Source organism: Dendroctonus ponderosae, unplaced genomic scaffold (genome assembly GCF_020466585.1).
Source record: "Dendroctonus ponderosae isolate FM_Combo_2020 unplaced genomic scaffold, Dpon_F_20191213v2 Dpon_F_20191213_1, whole genome shotgun sequence".
Taxonomy (NCBI): Eukaryota; Metazoa; Arthropoda; class Insecta; order Coleoptera; family Curculionidae; genus Dendroctonus; species Dendroctonus ponderosae.
Window position 1 is genome coordinate 16,444,534 of NW_026017110.1, and position 20,079 is coordinate 16,464,612.

General features: G+C 32.8%; 1 protein-coding gene and 1 long non-coding RNA gene across 5 annotated transcripts in view; one reads left to right on the forward strand and one right to left on the reverse strand.

Annotated features, from left to right (window-relative positions):
• LOC109541656 (moesin/ezrin/radixin homolog 1) overlaps positions 1 to 16,729 on the reverse strand; it is a 28,311-nt gene extending 11,582 nt beyond the window's left edge. Inside the window, exons 1-3 of one of the 4 annotated variants that reach the window (XM_019910549.2) lie at positions 16,533 to 16,729; positions 12,368 to 12,402; positions 4,185 to 4,364 (exon numbers count right to left, since the gene is read on the reverse strand). In XM_019910549.2, coding sequence (XP_019766108.1) covers positions 4,185 to 4,364; positions 12,368 to 12,379 — 192 coding nt within the window. In that variant the 5' untranslated portion in view covers positions 12,380 to 12,402; positions 16,533 to 16,729. Of the gene's footprint in view, positions 1 to 4,184; positions 4,365 to 8,954; positions 9,352 to 11,767; positions 11,788 to 12,367; positions 12,403 to 13,202; positions 13,239 to 16,532 lie in introns of those variants that run through there. The other 3 variants (XM_048661114.1, XM_019910547.2, XM_019910548.2) reach the window with 3 other exon arrangements.
• On the forward strand, positions 12 to 1,009 carry LOC125502568. Its single transcript, XR_007280336.1, has 3 exons — positions 12 to 452; positions 590 to 756; positions 818 to 1,009. It is a non-coding gene; the product is annotated as an uncharacterized LOC125502568 (long non-coding RNA).
• Positions 16,730 to 20,079: the final 3,350 nt, after the last annotated feature.

The window sequence follows — 20,079 nt, forward strand, 5'->3', positions numbered from 1 at the left end:
GAAGACAATCTATTAATACAACGTGAAACCTTCAAATCTGCATGCAAGTCTGGGAGAGAGATTGACCTCGAAAGGACGAAGTCGTTAAAGCAAACGGGTTTAAAGGCGAAGTGAGTGGTGATTCACTTGCCATGGATGAGTAATGTTAACAAATCCAGCATAATAAGAGAATTATCAAAGAATAATATAATCTCCATGATGTATAAAATTAGCAAATCATGTTTTATGTCTGGATATCCAGAAGCATTACTCGACGGAATTGTACTGAACTGTTATTTCCTGACATTCCATGAAGAACAATATATTTTTCACGTTTTACTAGTCAATAGAGCAAAAGATAAGTGTTGTTTATTGCTTTCATCGAGAACTCATGGCTCACTTTAACAATTAAAGCTTCATGGTAAAAACTCTGCACTTTCAATCTAACATTGTCTACAACATTTTTTCCATCCGTAAGTAAATTAATCTACTAACAACCACATGAAAAAACTAATATTCCGTGTAACGTGCTTGGTACACTCATGGCTAGATCCGCTATGCAAACTGTTTAAAATATGCATGATCAAATCCGGTTGTATGCCTATTGCAGACGGAATTCTACAAATGAAAAAATTTGCACCGGAATGCCTCATCATTCACTATTGGCTATTCGAACCTCGAATTGGCACAAACTCGGTCATGGAAAGAAAGGTACCTCTATAAAATAATGTTGAATGAGCCATGTCAAGGTTGTTTGCCATGAAATTGTACATACAGGTACTTACAAATCATAAATTAACTAGGTATAATTTATATCATTTGATTTTCTTCTATATAGGGAATAAGTCCTTAATCGATATTTGCATGCACATTGAGCATTTGCAGAAAATACCGGACCTTCATATGCGAAACAAGCTGATTCATTTCCATAATTTATTACATTCGCAATAAAGAAACGTTTAGTCGCCCAAAGAGCTTTTACTTGTAGAAATTTCCGAAACTTTAAGAACCTTCATTTCGATCCTTCCTCCACAATAAGACGTTGATAGCAACTGCCTTTAATAGCAATCAATATCAAGTTGCTAATTAAATTATTTTAATCGCAATTTGTTTATCATTGCATTATATTTTCATTTCCTTACACCTCAAAATTATACGCAGTATATAATTATTAAATAATAAGATAAGTTTTGCGGCAGTGTAAAAATTAAAATAAAATGTGCGTAACTGTAAATTCCAGCAATGATTGGAGACTTTTATGGGCGTTAAGTAAGTTAAATCAATAGAGTTAATTTAAGTAATATAATAAAAATAAAATAGACTGCTAGAATATAAAGCACATTGCGACGAACCAAGCAAATTTATTAGGGTTTTACCACAGCTACAGAATAATTAAAAAAGTTGGCAGTTATTGATGGCATTTTGCATATGAAACTTTTCAAATTGCTAATATTAGATTAATCTTGACTTCTCAAGTTTCCAAATAGTCTGATTGTTTTTGATTTTCTTTATTTGTTTTTAAATTTTAAATGGACAATTGCTGTTAGAATTCAATTCCTTTATTTTCTGTCCATGTTTTCAGCATGTACCAAAAACTGTTCAGAATGATTTCTTATCTACCCTAAAAATGTGATTTAGTACGATTTATTTTGCCGAACGTAAAATAAACTACAAACGTTCTTGATATTGCAATATGCAATATACATATTTCACACATTTCCCAATAAAAAAGTTATCAATTGCAATTGACGGCATGAAAAATTGCAAACATTTCCGTCTTTCATAATTAATATTCATTACATATCTGATATCCCATAGAATTACATATAATTTTTTTATACCTCAATTCACATTAAATTTGTATAGGTATTTGCCAAAGGCATATTTACGATAAACGATCAAAATAATTAGCTTGCATATATCGATTACAAGCAATGTTATGGTTTGCAGTTTGCAACGTTTGATAAATAAATTAGGTGCATTTCGAAAGCATAGGTAAAATGTATGATTACTAGGATTTGGAACGATTTAAATATGTGTGGAAGTCGTCGATTGTTTAACATGCCGAAAATAAAATTCAATGAGTATGTTATTTTCGCACATCGACTATAAAAGCGATTGTGTTTGAGAAGATATCTGCCGGCTTTGTACTTTAATAAAGAAATCGTTTGGTTTAATAATGATATAATGATATAACCATACATTATAAAACGAGTAGCGGTTTTGATGATATCGAATTGCGGCAAAGATGTTTTAAATTAAAATATTTTACAGATTAAATTAGCGACGACTCATATGCTTGCATTATTAGCAAGTGTAGGGGCTACAGGATATGAAGTAATAATCTAAATTATACATATTTATTCGTCAAGCCGATTGTAAAAATTAAATTTGATTAAATTACTAAACTTCACGAATATAATTGAATTGCAGTTGCAGTTTAATGAAGTGATGTTTTAACTCTGTGCTTATATTTGACGCCGTTTTCTGACTTTTCCCATTTGACAAAATAATTATTCCTGAGGCGCGATGAGAAAGTGACATATCATTTTTAATTCCATTAAATAAGATTAACCTTTTAATATTAGCATTAGAAAACAATTAACTTGAACGTAATTTAATCAAAAAGCTTGGTCGTAGTACGAACTCAAAAAGATAATAAAAAAGGATTATCATCAGTTATGTGCTGATAAAGAGTTGTGAATATCTGATACTTTCGATCAAGTTTCTTTTGACCTGAAAATCTTCAGTCTGCACCTAAATGGTGTTTGAATCTATAATACGCAAAGCATAATCGGTTAATGGCTAAAACCAAGCAAAACTGGCAATAATTTTCGATTATTTCGGATCTCAAAGTCTAGTCTGGCTATTCTTGCCATGTGATGCAAGAATCAACGTTTCACACGCGAGTTTTTATACTGCAGTGTATAGTTTTCGACCGAAGAAGAATTTGCATGTGGTGTGTTTGAACTCTGAATATGACAGATTCGTCCATTAAAGGTTGAACAAGGATCCAAAATTCTCAAATATTAACGTATTAGGAATTCCTTGGATTCGTTGCAGATTTGAGATCTCTAAAGTAGCTGTGAAATTATTTGCTTAATCTTACTTTTAATTTAATTTTCATAACTCTTGCTTCAGTAGTTGCTTATAGTGCAGGTTGCTTTGGGGAAGGTGTTTAGTATGAAGATAACCGAAGCAGAAAACTTGAAACGGTGATCATTTCGAAGAATATATCAACATTGAAGATTAGAATTAATTAATGAAAGTTAAAATGGAAATATTTTTTTGTTAAAATATTTGATCCAGATGCAATTGAATCAGTTAGCAATAAATAATAAAAATGCAGAAAAACAAAACCATAACAAAATTTCAAATTTGCTCAATCGGGCCCGTTCGCCCAAAGCAAAATCTTAATGACAAAATGAATGAATCTAAGCAAATATAAACAATTTTTCCTCCTTCACCAACTGATTGCATTCTCATAAACATTTTTTTCAGAGTGCAGTACATATGGAGGCTTTCCGGTCAATTATAATGCAAACAATTTCATTTGATCCAGAATAGGGAATTATTATCGGACTTGTTACACATCTCAACTTGCTCTAATGACCAACATGTTGCAGCGTCATTTACTGGCGTCATTTATATTAAAATATCTGACATCATTTACAGCGAACATCAGCATCGGTAGCAGATCCATTCAGAATCTATTTTCGCTATTTGAATTTGAATGAACCAATACATAACATGTGGGCGTAAGATGAATTTCAAATAAATTGTAAAATATATGTATGTAGAAATATGTTCGTCATAATGTTTATAACCGAGTAGTTATCAGCAGCAACTTCCGCCGATAGTATTAGAAAATTTGGTGCTAATAACAACGGGGATTTGATCAGTTTAACTGGTTCGTATTTGGCGTCACTTAATATGTTTTATAATGAATGAGGAAACAATGTCTTCTAAGTTACATGTGTAGTATTCCATATGTTCTTGATTTTGAAATCGGGGCGTACAATTTCGTTTGAATGCCGAAAATATCAAGATTCGTTAACAAGGTTTCTCGTTATTTAAATTTTGAATTCTGTGAGGCTGGACACTGTTGTCTAATGTGACTTCAGCTTAAAACTAAGTGAAAATCTGAATGCGTCTGGTCTAGCCTCAACTAGCGCTATTAAATGTGAAATATCGTCAAATCCTACCTTTCTGTATAACTTCACCCAGGTGAGATCGCCCTTGGAATCTGTATACTGGAGTCCGAAGAACCATACTTCCCGAAGACCAATAGTCTTAACTACCTGGTCGAAGAGTTGTTTTCCGGACGTAGACTGCTGGATGGCGAATTCCAGCTCCGCATCCATAGTCGTCACCCTGACGTTCATCTGCAAAAAAAAATTCAGAGCTTAGCGCAAACAAAGTACAACGTGACTCAAAATGAAAATAACTGCAAAAAAGTTAATCGCCGTTTTTGGAACAGCATTATACAAGAAAAAATATACCAAGACTTAACGTCTCATTTATCTCGAAGTATATTTCTAGACTTCGTTCTATACATTACAAATAAAAACGGTATTTTCTATTCACCCTATAATATAAGGTAGCAAATTCAAAAAAAAGTAGCAAAATAGCGTCCTACTGTTTATATTCACTGTATAATTATATTTAAGAAGTAAAGAAGTTCTTAAAAAAATAAATGATATAAAATGTAAAAAAGTAAACCTCAGATATGAGCATGCTGAAAATGAAGATTTTTTAGGATCTAAAGTTTCGATCGAGTTCGTTGCATATCTCGTTGAACATGAAAATGCTGTTAAATTTGAAGCATTTTGAAAGATTCAATTTTTTTTTTGAAAAAAATTAACCCCTATGTAAATCAAAATTTTACATGCATGTTTTTTTTAGCTCAATTTGCTTTGACTGATTGATTTCGACCTAAGAAGCTTTCCTATATGCATAAATAAGATGTTGGAGCCTATACCAAGGAAGACAAGACATAAAACGAGCCCAAAATGTCGATTGTTTCGGATTTCAAGCCTCTAGCGTAATTTTTAATGCACTATTTGCATTCCTCGCTTCATTGAAATGCGTCTAACGTTTATGTAGAGTTGAAAGCATTTTTTTCAAAAAATCGGCCGCTAACTCTAATCAAAAATGTAAATGCATTTAAAAGCAATGGATTACTTTTAATCTAAGAAGCTTTCCAATATGTATAGATAAAATGTTGGGAGTCTATAATAAGGAAGATATCGTCGGTTACAGATCGTATACCTTCAAAAACCACATAAAATGTCGATAATTTCAACTGAAGCCTCTAGCGTGTTTTTTAATGAGCTCAATTTTCCCTTGATTGAGATGAAAATGATTGATGAGATCATATAATTGAAAGTAAAGAAAGAAAATAGAAAAAAACTCGACCTGAAAATTTCGATCAAAAGTCAAGAATGTACAGGCATGTTTTTCGAGCTTCCATTCGCACATTTTTTTTTGATGAGTTCTTGCAGTCTTGGCTTCATTCAGATGAAAATTATGTGAAATTGAAGGTATTTTGGAAAAGTATATTCTTTCAAAATATCAACCGTCGACAAAATTTCGGACAAAATTCAGAATACCGCTTAGGCATTCGACCTAAGAAGTTTCCCAATAAAAGGTTTGAGCCTATAACAAGGAATATATCGTCGATTCAAGATCATAAACGCTCAAAAACCACATAAAATGAATTAGAATTGTCGATTACTCTGGATCTATAGTTCTTAGCGCGATCTTTAGTGCAACGCGTCACATTCTTCTCTTGAGAAATGACATTATTTACATTTATTTACTTTCATATACATAAAAGGTGGGCATTCCAAATCTACATATATCTAGAATCTAGACGATAAACAATGCGACAACAGATGTATCTATAATATAATAAGCACGATTTTAAGGTCAATTTTATTTGTAATTATGACTTCATCATTATTGACGAAACGATTACTCCCTGTGGTAGTTCATTGATTGCTAGCTAAGCTGTAATAGATTTGTTAAAATTGTCATCAATTCCGAGTAGAATGACACAGTGGAGATTACATCTTATCAAAATAATGAGTGATCAATTGTCCTCACCACATGGAGAAAATATGAATAGTTTTGCTATAAACAACGCCATTTTCGATACAAGTTTTACATCTGTTACTATCCTTTTACCTTTATTATTGCGACTACAACAGTAAATTTGCACGATGCCATATCATAAATTTATTTGCGAAATACTTGTGGCTTTTGCCAAAAAAAAGACCACATAATGTTTATTCGCGGCGTTTTTAAAACCGTAAATAATATTAGAGAGCAAAATAGCTCTCGCTTGGTGCAATCTTAAATGATTTTTCGTTTGGATGATTGGGTAAACTTGCCGATGTTAAATAATGTTTATTCTACAAGAACTAAAGGTAGTAACTTGAGTTTCGCGCATTTGCATTAATTCAAAGAACAAACGACAAACACACGTTTAAACAAATGCTCCTCCTATGCTAAATAGAAAATAAATTCAACTAATCTTTACGTCATTTTAATGTGAAACAGTTACATCTTTAATTGTGTTTATTTACTACACTTGTATGAAAGTATTGGACAATACGCAGGCAAATATTAATATAAAATTAAAAATATGTTTGCTTTAAACTTGAACACAATAGTGTACCGGACATTCTAAATTTACTTTTATCAGATGTCTAGAAACAGTGGTCTTCTTTAGTTATGTCCATCACAGGTAATGAATTTAAAGAAGTAAATTGCATGTATCTCGGCATAATTTCACACATTAACCTCTTAATTGCTGCACTACCACAAAAAGCGCCAATTAAGGCTAATTTTCAGCAAGGTTGTGCCGGTCTTTTATGATTACTGAGCATTTGCGACCAGGTAAGTAATTTCTAGGAGATGAATTACATATGGGCAGAAGGACGTTTGAAGGAGATAAATGTGCAGCTTTTAGAGATGCGGCCTTAGGAAACATTTACGAATATCAGCCAYAACCCCGCAGGTAGGAATAATTTATCTGAGACGAAAATAAAAACCCCAGGTCATTTACAGGTGTGAAATAAAATCAATTTTCGATAATAAGCCGGTTGAACAGGTTTATTGTTTTTTAGCAACTTTTTGAAGCTGCCAGACATTTGGAAATATATTTACGCGCTGTTAGATAAGCAATAATGCATACAGTAAATTGCATTTTTACCGTTATAAACTGAATACCTATTGGGAAGTCATCCTACGAATCTTTACAAGAAGTACTAGAAGAGTCGTAATAAAATGCAATAAAAGAAAAATATTTTAATTACAAGCTAATAAAAATTCACCTAATTAATGTTTATGAGAAAGTTACAACGTTGCGCCAAGTATTACAAAACATCCCCAAGTACGGATGAGAGTTGACGAAGTTTGACTCAATTCAGATCGGAAGCCTCTAGCGTTTTTCTAATGAACTCATTGCATTCTTCGCTTCATTGTAATGAACGATTCTACACTCAAGGAATTTTGAGAAAATGTATAGATTTTTTTAAATCGGCCACTACCTCTAATCTCCGATTTTTTTACCTCTACCTCTAATCACCGATCAAATATCAACATTTTACATGCATGTTGGTATAAGCTCAATGGGTTTCTTTCGACCTAAGAAGCTTTCCCCATATTCATATGTAAATAAAGTGTCGCGAGTCCCGAACGCTCAAAAACAAAACATAAAATAAGTCAAATTGTCAGTTAAACATCGTAAACGTTCAAAATGAGTCAAAATTGTAGATTATTTTAGATTTATAGCTTCTAGTGCGTTTTTTAATGGGTGGGTAACATTCTTGATTTTCTTGATCTGAAAATCATACAGAATTTGAAAAATTTTGAAATAAAAATTCTCATAATTTTGTTAATTTCATATACATTATAGTTTCATTTACAGTCGCTGTTGCAAAATAATAGACAAACGCAAACGGCAAATTGCTACGCTTTGGCCAGAGTAATACGACGTTCTCTCAGCCAATTCTTCGTCTTTTGACCTTTTTTACAAAGGTAAAAAAAAGTTTGTAACTGAATATTTGAAAGTTGCCATTAAGTATCTACAAATCTTTTACGTACAAGATAAGCCGTAAAAAATACAAAGTAAAAAAATTTTTTCAAGTACAAGCTAATAACAATTTTATTAATTAATGTTTGTGAGAAAGGTGCCGCAAATATTACAAACATCTCCAAGTAGTTTAAATCATAGACGAGTTTCACTTAATTTGAATCAATTCAAATTTATACATTTTCAAAGTTTACTGTCTCAAGTTTTAAATTTTCCACTAAACAAACGGTCAAGGACTGATTAATTAAATCCATTCTTTCTTTAGTCGGTCGAGCTAAGCAAAGAAAATAAAGGACACAATTTGATATATTGCAAAAACGCTAAAATAAAATTTGAAGGGAAAAACCAATCAAGTAAAATCGAACAGATAAATAGCATTTACCTTCGCATTTTGATTAATCTAATATGTTCAACTTCAATTTATCATTATTAAGACGTGATCAAAAATCAATACGAAATGTATTGTAATTTTAATAAATGATCACTAAGTACCTACATCAAATTTCCATGGCCTAAAATGCTCAACAACGGAAAGGAATTTTCGCGCTATTGCTTACCCTATTTAATTTTCTGGTTGCATAAACCAGCCTTAAAAATATATAATGTCTCTATTTATCAATTAAAATACGTTTTATACACCGAAACGTATTTTAATTGATAAATAGAGACAATAAATGACTGAAACCCAAGAATAATTTTTGATTTGGAATTGAAACACAGTCAAGAAAATATGTACAAAAAATATAATAAGACTATAAAAATGAGTTGCGTTCGAAATTATTTACTCACTTTTCAATTGACTATTTTCTAGATTTTCTAGAGAACTGATTGAAAAACCTAAACGAAAAATCAGGAACAACCTGACCCGACTTACCATTTTGCTTGAAACCATTTTAGGTCAAAAATTAGGAACCAAAACACCTCCACACACACTTTAACAATCTAAACTATATAAATTCAAATTTAACTAATTACTCGAGATACAACTGAATACTACCGAGATTCAAATCAACCACAAACGAACTACAGACGAGTAATACTCAATATACAAAACGCAACTGAGAACTAAGGACTAAGGTAAGAAGTGCAAGCGTTACAAAAAAGGCGACCCCGCTCGTTTTTCGCATCAGTGATCAAAGATCACCTGTATAGGCTAAAAACGAGTGGAACAAAGATCATACTATATGGATCAGAAAGTCGGTGGATACGAACAGAGCCAGTTACAACATTTTAAGGGCTGTGCCCGGCAAACGGACGAATAAAAAGGTACAATTCAACCAACAATATCAAAACGGTTTTTTAATCAACTGACTGATCTACAGTGTTGTCGAATCGAGTGGTTTTCCCAAATGATCATATTTATCAAAAAAATATTGCAAATGAATCAATAACTTCAAGCTAAAAAAGGCATATAAAACATAAAAATATGATTGACTTACTTATAAAGGCGAATTATAATAAATTTAATATGGAGAAGCAGAGGAAACATTAGCAATTCCAACATTGGTGTTGTGTGTGTCATTTTTATTAATAATAAATATTTCAAAATCATTTCTCGATGAGTCACGCATACTTGAGGCGATATGTCCTCTTACAAATTTTTAACTGGCCCATAATTACTTAGAAACTCAATGTTGACCCTATTGAAATTTTATTAATAATCTTCCAGATAGCATTAACCAGAGCAGAAACTACAGGGTCTAAACATCGCCAATATTTACACAAGTTTCTGCTTCGTATCGAAGAACTCGTAAAAAAACACTAAAACTATTATGTAAATGAAGGTACTAATAAATTTACCAAAAGTTCAAGTTATAAAGCACAAAGTAGAACGCAACCTTAGTCAAATGAAATGGATGAAGTTCCATCGAAAAAACTTATAAAGCAAATCGACAAACCGTGAATGATGGTCACCCATAACAAGAATTATACTCGCTTATGCAGTTTTTCTCAAAAAAATGGAACTTTACCACATTATTACCCCCATAGAAAAAATCAAACGAAAACTACAACTGACACTCTTAAAAAAACAGTGTTTCAATGTGTAATTATAAAACATTTTTGACCTAAAAACCGGGTAGTTTGAGAGCTTTTTTTGATAAAATTTTCAAAACTCCTCCATAATTTGTTAGCAAGTAAGTCGCCAATGAAATTATTAGATACAATTTCCAAGATGTGGCATCATCGGTATAATGCCGACCACCTGACACATTGTGGTTGATCTTGAACCACCTGTTGACGTATTTATTAGTTCAGCCAAGCATGAGCATAAAAATAGACAATTACAACAATTGATGAATCTTTTAATTTATATGGTTCATTTGTATGGCTAGTTTGGAAAATCCATTAGAACCACACTGGTCTGTATTTGGATATATTTAATTCACTGAAAAATAAGCTGATCACTCAGTCAATAATATGAAGGCCAATGCTAACCACTATCCAGTGTTGTCCACTTATATCGCAAAATGTTAATAGGATAGTTTGCTTGGGTAATTTTAAGTCTAATTTGCCATTTAGTGGTCTTTGAATTTGTATATGAAACCGGTGAAAATATGCCAATATTAGCAAACGAATTTGAACCAACGCTGTTCTAAGAACACCAGATCCTTCATTGCCAACAGTTCAAACATTATCAAAAATATACGTCATTTAAACATTACAATGAAAATAATGCAAGTACAAAATCAAATTCAGACCAAAACAATGATACAGATCTGAACGAATAAAGATAATTGCTTTAGTGAATCATTTAGGAAACACAAATTATTTCCTCATTTGCCAACGATAGAGTCAAAATAAACCGTAATAAATATTCATTTCATTTCCTTCTGATGATGGCTTCTATTCTGTTAGTACAGTAATTTATTTATTGACATTTTAATGTCTATATTATTTGAATTCATTTAAAAACTGTGTGAATCAATGTGACGAAGAGTGAAGAAAACTCATTTTCACATTGATTCATCATTCTGCTCATATACCTTCATAACCGGATATTATCCTTTTTTCAAATGGCTTCCAAACCCGATTGGAAACTACGTTTATAGTAGTAATTAAAAATAATTAATTTGGGGCAACTTTTTGTTTGTTTTATATAGACTTCAATAAAGTAAAAATTCTGCTTGCAGCTCAAAGCTTTTATTCAATTAGAGGAACCTATGAATAAATCTTACGTCAAAGTGATAAATAAGATATGTAATAAAACTGCAAACTTTGTTGATTGAGAAATAAAGCGTAGGTATATAAATAAACTGCACAACAAAATGAATGTTAACAGCCAAATTTGCAACTGGATAAATTCTGATTGCTTTGAGCAATTTGCTTTCGGTTTGAAGCGTTATTGGGCCCCATTTGTTCTCAGCCTATGTTTTGGCAAAAAATAATTACTTCCGATTCATTTTCTACAGGGTGTCAAATGAAAAAAAATGCAGGAGAAAGTTCCTGGATGGAGAAATTTGTTTTTTTGGATCTCAACACCAAAAACTTACAGATAATTTTTTTTTGCACAGGCACTAATTGAAGAACAGTTGCTCTAAATAACGCTTCAAACATAAATCAAATCCATCAGAATTGATCAAGTTCCAAACTTAGTCCAAATTTGTCCATGTAACGTTTATTTTGTTGGGCAGTTAAAATAAAAACAAAAAAGCTATTGCCTTACGAATTATCGTTAAAAATACTCACATTAAAAGCCTTATTCTGCGGTCTCATTCTATATGAAACCCTAAATGGAACAATGCACTTTCCCCATTTAGTTTTTACTTTGAAATCCACCATTTTAACGTGAAAATTAGAAAAAAACTGAGTAGTTTACACAATGGCCGACTTACATAATATCAGAGTTCCTTAATTTTAATTAGTTGGTTCACTTTATCATCCAAAACCTTTGAAAGTCACATATTTGAACAAAGCTAAAACAAGGGCGTTTATATTTGAATACAGATAAGTTGTACAAGATAATATCCTGCAGGTATGTAGGTATTTGAAAATGTTGTTGGCAGTCACCGAATAACTTAGTAACTATGTGTTGTTTAGTCGATGGCACAATTATGGTATTATTTCATTCCTTATAAAAACTAGAGATTATTCATCTAAAGTTGACAAAAAAATGGATAATGTATGAAAACAAACACCAATAAATCTGAAACTGACATGGAACTTAGTAAAAACGCAGAAGTAGACACATCAATAAATTGTTTCTTAGAATCACTCCTTTAGCGTGTAAGCTGTTTTAAGATGTGAATCTTACTTAACGTCTTGAATGCAATAATTAATATAACGTACCTGTTTCGGCATTTTGACGTTTTTTTTCGCTACACCTGGAAACAAAAAAAAACTATTTTAACAATTTGATAAATCCCATATGAAATAGTTTTAACCAGCAATATAAATATTAATTATACAGTAGTTTATCAAACGCTAACAAATACTTAAGTACCACTTAGTGAGATGATAAATTGATTATGGAGGGTAATATTTTACATTAATATGCAGAAATTTAATGATGTCGTTGAAAAGCAAGCGTTTTAAACGTTAAACATGCGTTCTGAAAAATAATTACATATTTGATAGTATTTTCAAGTAAATTGAAACACGAGTAAATATAGAATTCAGGGTTAAAGTGGTAAGTAACTAAAATGAATAATGTGAGAGCATCTACTTGTGCGGTAATTATTTAACATGTAAATAAAATCAGTAGTTCGAATTAAATTTTTTCCAATAAAGTGAGTCACAGTTGTGTATTATTGCAGTATTTCAGTTGAAAAAATATATTTTAAGCTGTAGCTTTAATCTTTTGCATTTTTAATAATCAATGGAATCGAAAGTGTTGTAAAATAATTGATATTCAGAAGTAAGATGTGGAATTATGCGAAATCGTTTGGAAACTAACTTCATTGGACAAATAATGATAATATTTTCCAACAATAAAATTTGAAAAAAAATTAGACTAAATATTCTAATTAAATAAATGGGAAATTCTCATCCTCTAGGTACTCTTCTACTGTTCTTTTCACATTTCACTCTGTATCTATTTGAGAATATTAGCTGGGCGCTAAACTACGAAATAAGTCTCATTTTCCAATCTTTAGATTCTTAGTTTGAGATATTCAGTACTCACTCGACAGTTTCATCAGAAAAGGCATCTTTTAGGCGTCTGAGGAACAGAAAAAAGGAGGTTGTATTTTTATACAGTAAACACTCGTATTTTATAGGAGTTTTTCCTGCATTAACAAAAATGATCGCTATTTTAAGTTGGTTAAAGTTAGTTTAAGGTTCAGAAATCCAACTGAACTTACTTTTGATATATTCAATAATAAAACGAAAACTCCAAAGTCAATAGAAAGTCTATCGGCATTTGAAGAACAGAGATAGTAATTAATTTGGACAACATGTTTCTACGGTTGTGAAGTATTTCCTTCAATATTGACTTAGAACTACTTTATTCTTGTTAATATGGTTTACGGTGCTTCAAATGCAGCAACGCATTATAAAGAGCATAAAGAGTTTAATGGAACCCAAATAAAATTTATAATGCAAAGGGAAAAGTTCGGAACCTAATGTAACCATTAGAAGAAAAACATCGGTAGGGCAATTAAACTCGAATAAAACAAGCAGTTTGATCATAGTGTTTGTCGACAGGGTGATTTAAAAATGACGTTGATCTCGAGCAGTTTTAAAAAAGATTTAAAGTTTAGAACAAATATTTTAAATCAACAATGCCAAGTACAACTCGGATGAACAAAAAATTATAATAAATAAGTTTCTTGTAACTGTCATTATCATGAAGACACTTATAAACTGAAGCATATATATAGAGTGTTCATTCTTCTAGGATATTTTAATGCAAAAAGTCGTTATTTTTATTACACATCAAAACCACATTTAAGGTTTTAGAATTTGGCAAGTTTGAGTAAGTTTGTGCAATCAGTTTATTTTTTGTTTAATTTCTGTTCTTCAAACTCAATTAAATAGGCCTCTCTAATGGAAGATTTCCAGCAGCAGGCTTCATGGTATACCTGTAGAATGGCTAAACTATCAATATTTGAAATTGGTCTCAGAATATCTTTAGAAATTAGGGATTTTTGATCAAATCCGGATCAAATCTAATTCAGTGAGGCAAAGGCAGTTTCCCACATGATCTACCGAAAACAGTCATTAAGACTAATCAGGTACTTATTAGAACAATGTTTCCTCTTTAACTTGAACATACCATGAAAATTTCACATTGTGGCATCTACTTTGAAACTCTAAATAATTTTCTATAAAACCTAATCAAGGCAAGCAGATTCCCTCTGAATTTCTTATACCAGAAAACTATAAAAATATGCTTTTGAAGAATATTTTGGGGAGCCATTTGGGTTCAATTTTAACTAAAAAAGGGTCGATTATAGTCGCTGCCAAATTTCAACCGGATATTTTTTTGCGGATACGAACAGAGCCAAAACTATAAAAACAACTTTTCAAGTTTGAAGGCGACTATGAGTAAAAGATAGAGGCTTGAAGCCAGCTTCACATTCCGTAGTTTACAAACACTTAAAAAAATTAATTAAGAAAATTATATACCGCATAATTTTTTTATTATTTTAAATTGACCAGAAATAACTACATGAACTGTATCCCCCAAGCCACTGGTAAAACTTTTACCACATTACCACATGGTAAACCACATTTTTATCACAAAGTATGTATTTTTGGCTCTCAAAGCCTGTAAAATTTCTTTAGAATATTTCTAACAGGTTGCATGCTTGCGACAAGTCACTCGGCTTAAGTCATCCGACCTGATAATGGCTAAATCCAGCCGAAACGGTCGTCTTATGCCGCGTTCAGACCTAACAACCCCAGCCCGAGCCCGGCCTGATACGCGGCAAATTCGTTTGATATTTCGCATCACATCAAATGCATTTTGCCGCGGCCCAGGTTCAGCTCGGGCTCGGCTTGTTAAGTCTAGACGCGCCGTAAGAAAAACAGTTTTTTTCATACAGCCCTGCCATTGTCGTAATCGTGCGTTCAGCCCTGACGAGCCGAGCGTGAGCCGCGACGAATTCCTTTGATGATTCGTCAAAACACCGACAGAAAATGGATTGTCTGTCGGTGTTTCGGCAAAACATCAAAATAATTTGCTGCGGCTCGAGGGCGGCTCAGGCTAGGCTCGTCAGGTCTGGATGCACCATTACGAGTCTGGTAGGGTTATATGAACAAGACTGTTTTTCTTATGGTGCGTCTAGACTGGGCCTGGGCCGCGGCAAATTTCCTTTGATAAATCATCTACACACCAACAGAAATTGGAACGTCTGTCGGTGTTTTGTAAAACATCAAAGAATTTTGATAGCGACGCAGACTTGGCTCGTTAGGTCTGGACACACCATAAGAAAAGCAGTGTTTTTTTAATATGTACAACTCTACCAGTCTCGTAATAGTGTGTCCAGACCTGACGAGCCCTACCTGAGCCGAGGCRAATTCCTTTGATGTTTCATGAAAACACCGACAGAAAATTGATTTTGCCGCGGCTCAGGCACGGCTTGTCAGGTCTGAACGCAGCATAACATCTGTTGGTTGAAAGAAAGAAATTTTAACATAATATTTGATTACGTGTGTCGAGAATCTGAATGAAACAAGTCCAAATAAATGCCCAAAACTGGTCATTAGTAGTGTTTAGGTAATGTTCTCGTTATTTTTTGATAATATTCTAATGATTTAAAGTTTTTAAAACTTCACATAAGGAATGATTCTAGAATAAAGGAAACGTCACAGTATTGGAATTGCTGCTGCATACTCATTGCTTGGAGGATAAACGGTAGTGTCAAACACGCCCAAAAAAACGTTAATTTACAGTAGGTACTAAAATTAGCATAAATTTACTCGTTGCTCTTGGCTATTTAGTTCTGACTCATTAACTGTTCTGCAATGCAAATGCAGCAACAACCGATATCTCCTATTGGAGAAATCAGAATGACTAAATGAAGCTGAACGAAAAATAAATAACTGAACCGAAAAACACGAGTATGGTACTTATATTACGTAAAAAACAGGTTTTCCTCATTGTTAGCTGTGGCTTTTATGATGTGAACAAATTAAACATATCACACCATTTTACAGCATTAACAGTTTTCAAGGTTCAATATTTTAGCTCCATTATAGGTATTCGCGTCTGTCCACTGACCGTTATCTGCTGAAGAGCTCGGAGACGCTGATTTTCCTTCAGTTTTCACTTAGTTCTTTGACTCTTTTGGCTAATAAGTAAATATCATTTTTGCCTGGGAATTGAAAAAAAACTCTGATATTTTCTTGTGAATTTTACCGCTTGATGCCATTCCCCAGTTAATAAAACGACCGTTTTCTGTATGTACTAAATGAAGAAAGCCGTGAAACCTGCTGCCGGTACTTGTTTGGGATAATGGCGCTCAATCCGCCTTCCCCAACAAAAAACAACTGTAAATTGACTGCTTACCGTGAAAATAAATTAGTTAAAGTGTTAACAGGTAGTCCAGGTAGCACATAAAACTATACGGTGTGTTTTTAGCGAGCACACACCCTTCGCGCACGCAAAAGACAAACTTTTAACGTGACAAAATTAACAGTTGTCAAGATAGATTGAGATTTGAGAAAAATCCTGCACATACAACAAGTAGTTCGTTTTTGAAACGTCAGACCGCAGTTAAATGACGTTCTACCCAGCTGAGTAGAGACATCTAGCAGCAGACGTTGTACTTCTGAATGTTGGAAATGTGCATAACTATTTACATCAAGATTTTCACGATTTATAGGCAATTGCTTAGTTTACAGGACATTTTTTTGCTTCAATTAGCTAAAACAAAACCGATCATCAGTGTAAAATTTAGTTAACGGGAGTTTGCTGGTTAGGAGGGAAAATTTTTAGATAAATTTAATGGCAACGTTGGAATATTGCAAAATACCGTAGGCTTTGGTAGTATCCGCAGTGGTTTAAACAATAATTGTTATAAACATTTAAAATCTAAATATTTTTTTCCTCAAAAAGAGAACAAAAGGTCATTTTGTTTATGGGGTGGATTTTTTATCGGTTGATCGAGTTGACGCATGGAAGTTGTAGTGCTAGTAATTTACTAAAATTAAATAATTTTACCGTAAAAAGATTAAACGAATTTCGCATAACAATACGAAAACCGCCCGGAATATTTGAATAAGTCTTAGATTATGAAAGGGACAACAAACTGAATTTTGCCCTACAACATTTTTTTCCAGTTTTACTGTTCAATGTTTAACAACACTTATTAACAAACAAATTAAAATTTCAAAAATGACAACTGACTTTTTATCAATTAATAAATGTTTTTCAAGATTTCCTTTAATTTGTAGAGTAGTTAGAGTTAGTAAAAAAAAAACTAACTAAAAACCTTTATGGAAAAGACCTTAAAGATCACTGTATTCACTGTATTTTATCACAAATCCGTTTAAGTTATCTGCGAAGTTTACGTTATCAAGAAGAAATTCGTTTCACTAAAATAAATTTATCTAAATGAGAACGTTTTTCACAATCTCCTCTAAAGTGTATTTGTTTTTCGAAATATGATATAAGAGGACAGTGCTCGTATCTTAAGTTATTGGTACTAAAACCCCTTTCCAAAAAAATTGAAAAAACTAAACGCCTGCGTAACACCCATCAGCTATTATAAGTAAAATGTATAATAACCGGCGATTGAATTAACATAAAACTTTGTTTAGTGAATGTAACAAAAAAATAAAGTAAAACATACTCTGAAAAGGATAATATAATATAAATAAAATTTTACAAAAAGTGCGAAAGGAAAAAAAATATTAAAGCTTTTTCAATTTAAATCCACAAAAATATTAGTATATTTTGCGAACCTAATTTGAGGTTTGTTGAATAAAGTTCCTTAGTTTATCTGCTACAGTTAATTTATCTGTTGAGTAGATATTTTATCAATTGCGGTTTTTTAATTTAGTATTTAACACACACAACTCACACCCTACTTTAGAGAGCTCTGCTTTCCTTCTCAATTTTCATTCGAAGAGAACTGAAAAAAGAGTATGTCAATGAACTATTAGAAATTTAAAATTGCATAAAGTTAAAATAAATTAAACAAATAAATACCATAAACAGATAATTCCTTTCAAACCCAGGTCTACATGTGTAATTCAATTAATTATGCTCACGTACATCAATTAAAGGCTTAAAACGCAAATTGAAAACAAGAATGCGAGTATTTACTTAACGAAAAAGTCGATAAAGAACTTGTAAATATCACAAATAACACTTTACTAAATATAACGATTATAAATGCGAACGAAAACCTTTTTACTTCCATCAAACGGGGCAACAAAAACGAATTTTGCAACTCTCAGGTTTTTGAGAAGAATTTTTAGTAAACACTTATTGAGAATACCTTTTTCTATTGGGAGACTATTAATTAAACAAATAAATATATGAAGCGTTATTATCACAAATATTTTATTAACAATTACAAAGCATTAATATATCAGTAATGTAATATACACTGTAGCTTTTTTACTTTGACTCCAAATTTCTCGAATTTTAGAGCGGTGATAAAACTGATATTTTCACCAAATTTTTCAACTTATTCAACATCTTCCCATATGTTAACATATTCAATAAATGTAATTATTACATTAAAACGTTTAAGTCAAATAAAAACCGTTATAATCAATCAGCAATAATAATAAAAGTACAGTGAGCTTAAATACTTTGGGTCTCCCATAAGTTTCTTCCCTTTCTTGATGTGGCTCGAATACACGATATTTGTTGTTTAAGGCTGATTGATTATGTTATATAAGAACTGTTCTGCTCTATAGCCTTCTTTCACCTCTCAGGAAGCATCATCATGGCTTACTTTCAAAATATTCAAGGTGCGTCTTTATTTCGCTTATGGATTTGAAAGATTTTCCACGAAGATAATTTTTTGTTTAAAGCGGAACAAGTAATAATCAGGTCTGGGGAGTACGGAGGGTGAGGTAGAACGTCCCAATCATACTGTAATAATTTTTGCCTTGCGGCCAACGCAATATGAGGTCTTGCGTTGCCGTGATAGAATACACCTCGTCGGTGCGCCAATTCTGATCCATTTTCTGCTATGGCGGCTTTTAGTTGATCCATTTAACTGCAGTATCTGTCAGCATTGATCGTATCACCTTGCAGACGGAGCTCGTAGTACACTACACCCTTCCAGTCCTACCAAATGACGAGAATAAACTTCTTCGGATGAACCCCAGGATTCGCAACAGTGGAAGATATATTTTCTTTAGACCAAGGACGCACGTTTTGATACAAAATCCAGGTCTCGTCTCTAGTGACAAGACTCTTTAATAAAGAATTTCTTCGCTGAAGAAGCAAATGGTCTCAATCTCAGTCAATAGGTGAGGAATTCATACTTAGTATGGTCCTAATAGTCGTGGCACCACTCCCGTAAACGGTGCAAATCTTGTCCCCAGATTCCTTTGCACTATTGCCTTTTGTAGAGCGATGAAGCATAACATGACGTAAATGCTTCTTTTGGCTCTCCATGTTGAAAGGCGTATAAAAAATGTTAAGAGACTGTCACCAACGAAACCGATGCCATAAACGGCTAAGAGATAAGCGTGCGTGTTTATATAAACATAGCCAGTTAGAGCCATTCATAGCGTGGTGCGGAAGAAAGTTACGGGACAACCAACACAAAGTATTTTCTGCTTCGCAAGTGCGATCTTGTTCACACACAACTTGAATATTGTCCAATTACAGTCTTTTGGGTCTTGTATGTTACCCCAACGAACTCCTTCATGGCTTCTGTGCAGTACTTTGCTGTCTTCGTTCGGTGGGCTTGGTCTAGGTTGGTGGCGTCGGTGATGACTTGGGCATCGATGACATGTGCCGTGTTGTTTTGGATCGCTATTAGGTTCGGCTTCTGGATGGGCCCGTTGATGCTGCAGCGGGACTCCCTTAGCTCTTGAAACCCCTTATTGCGCAGCCCTCTTTGTATACATTTAAGGACTGCGTCGTG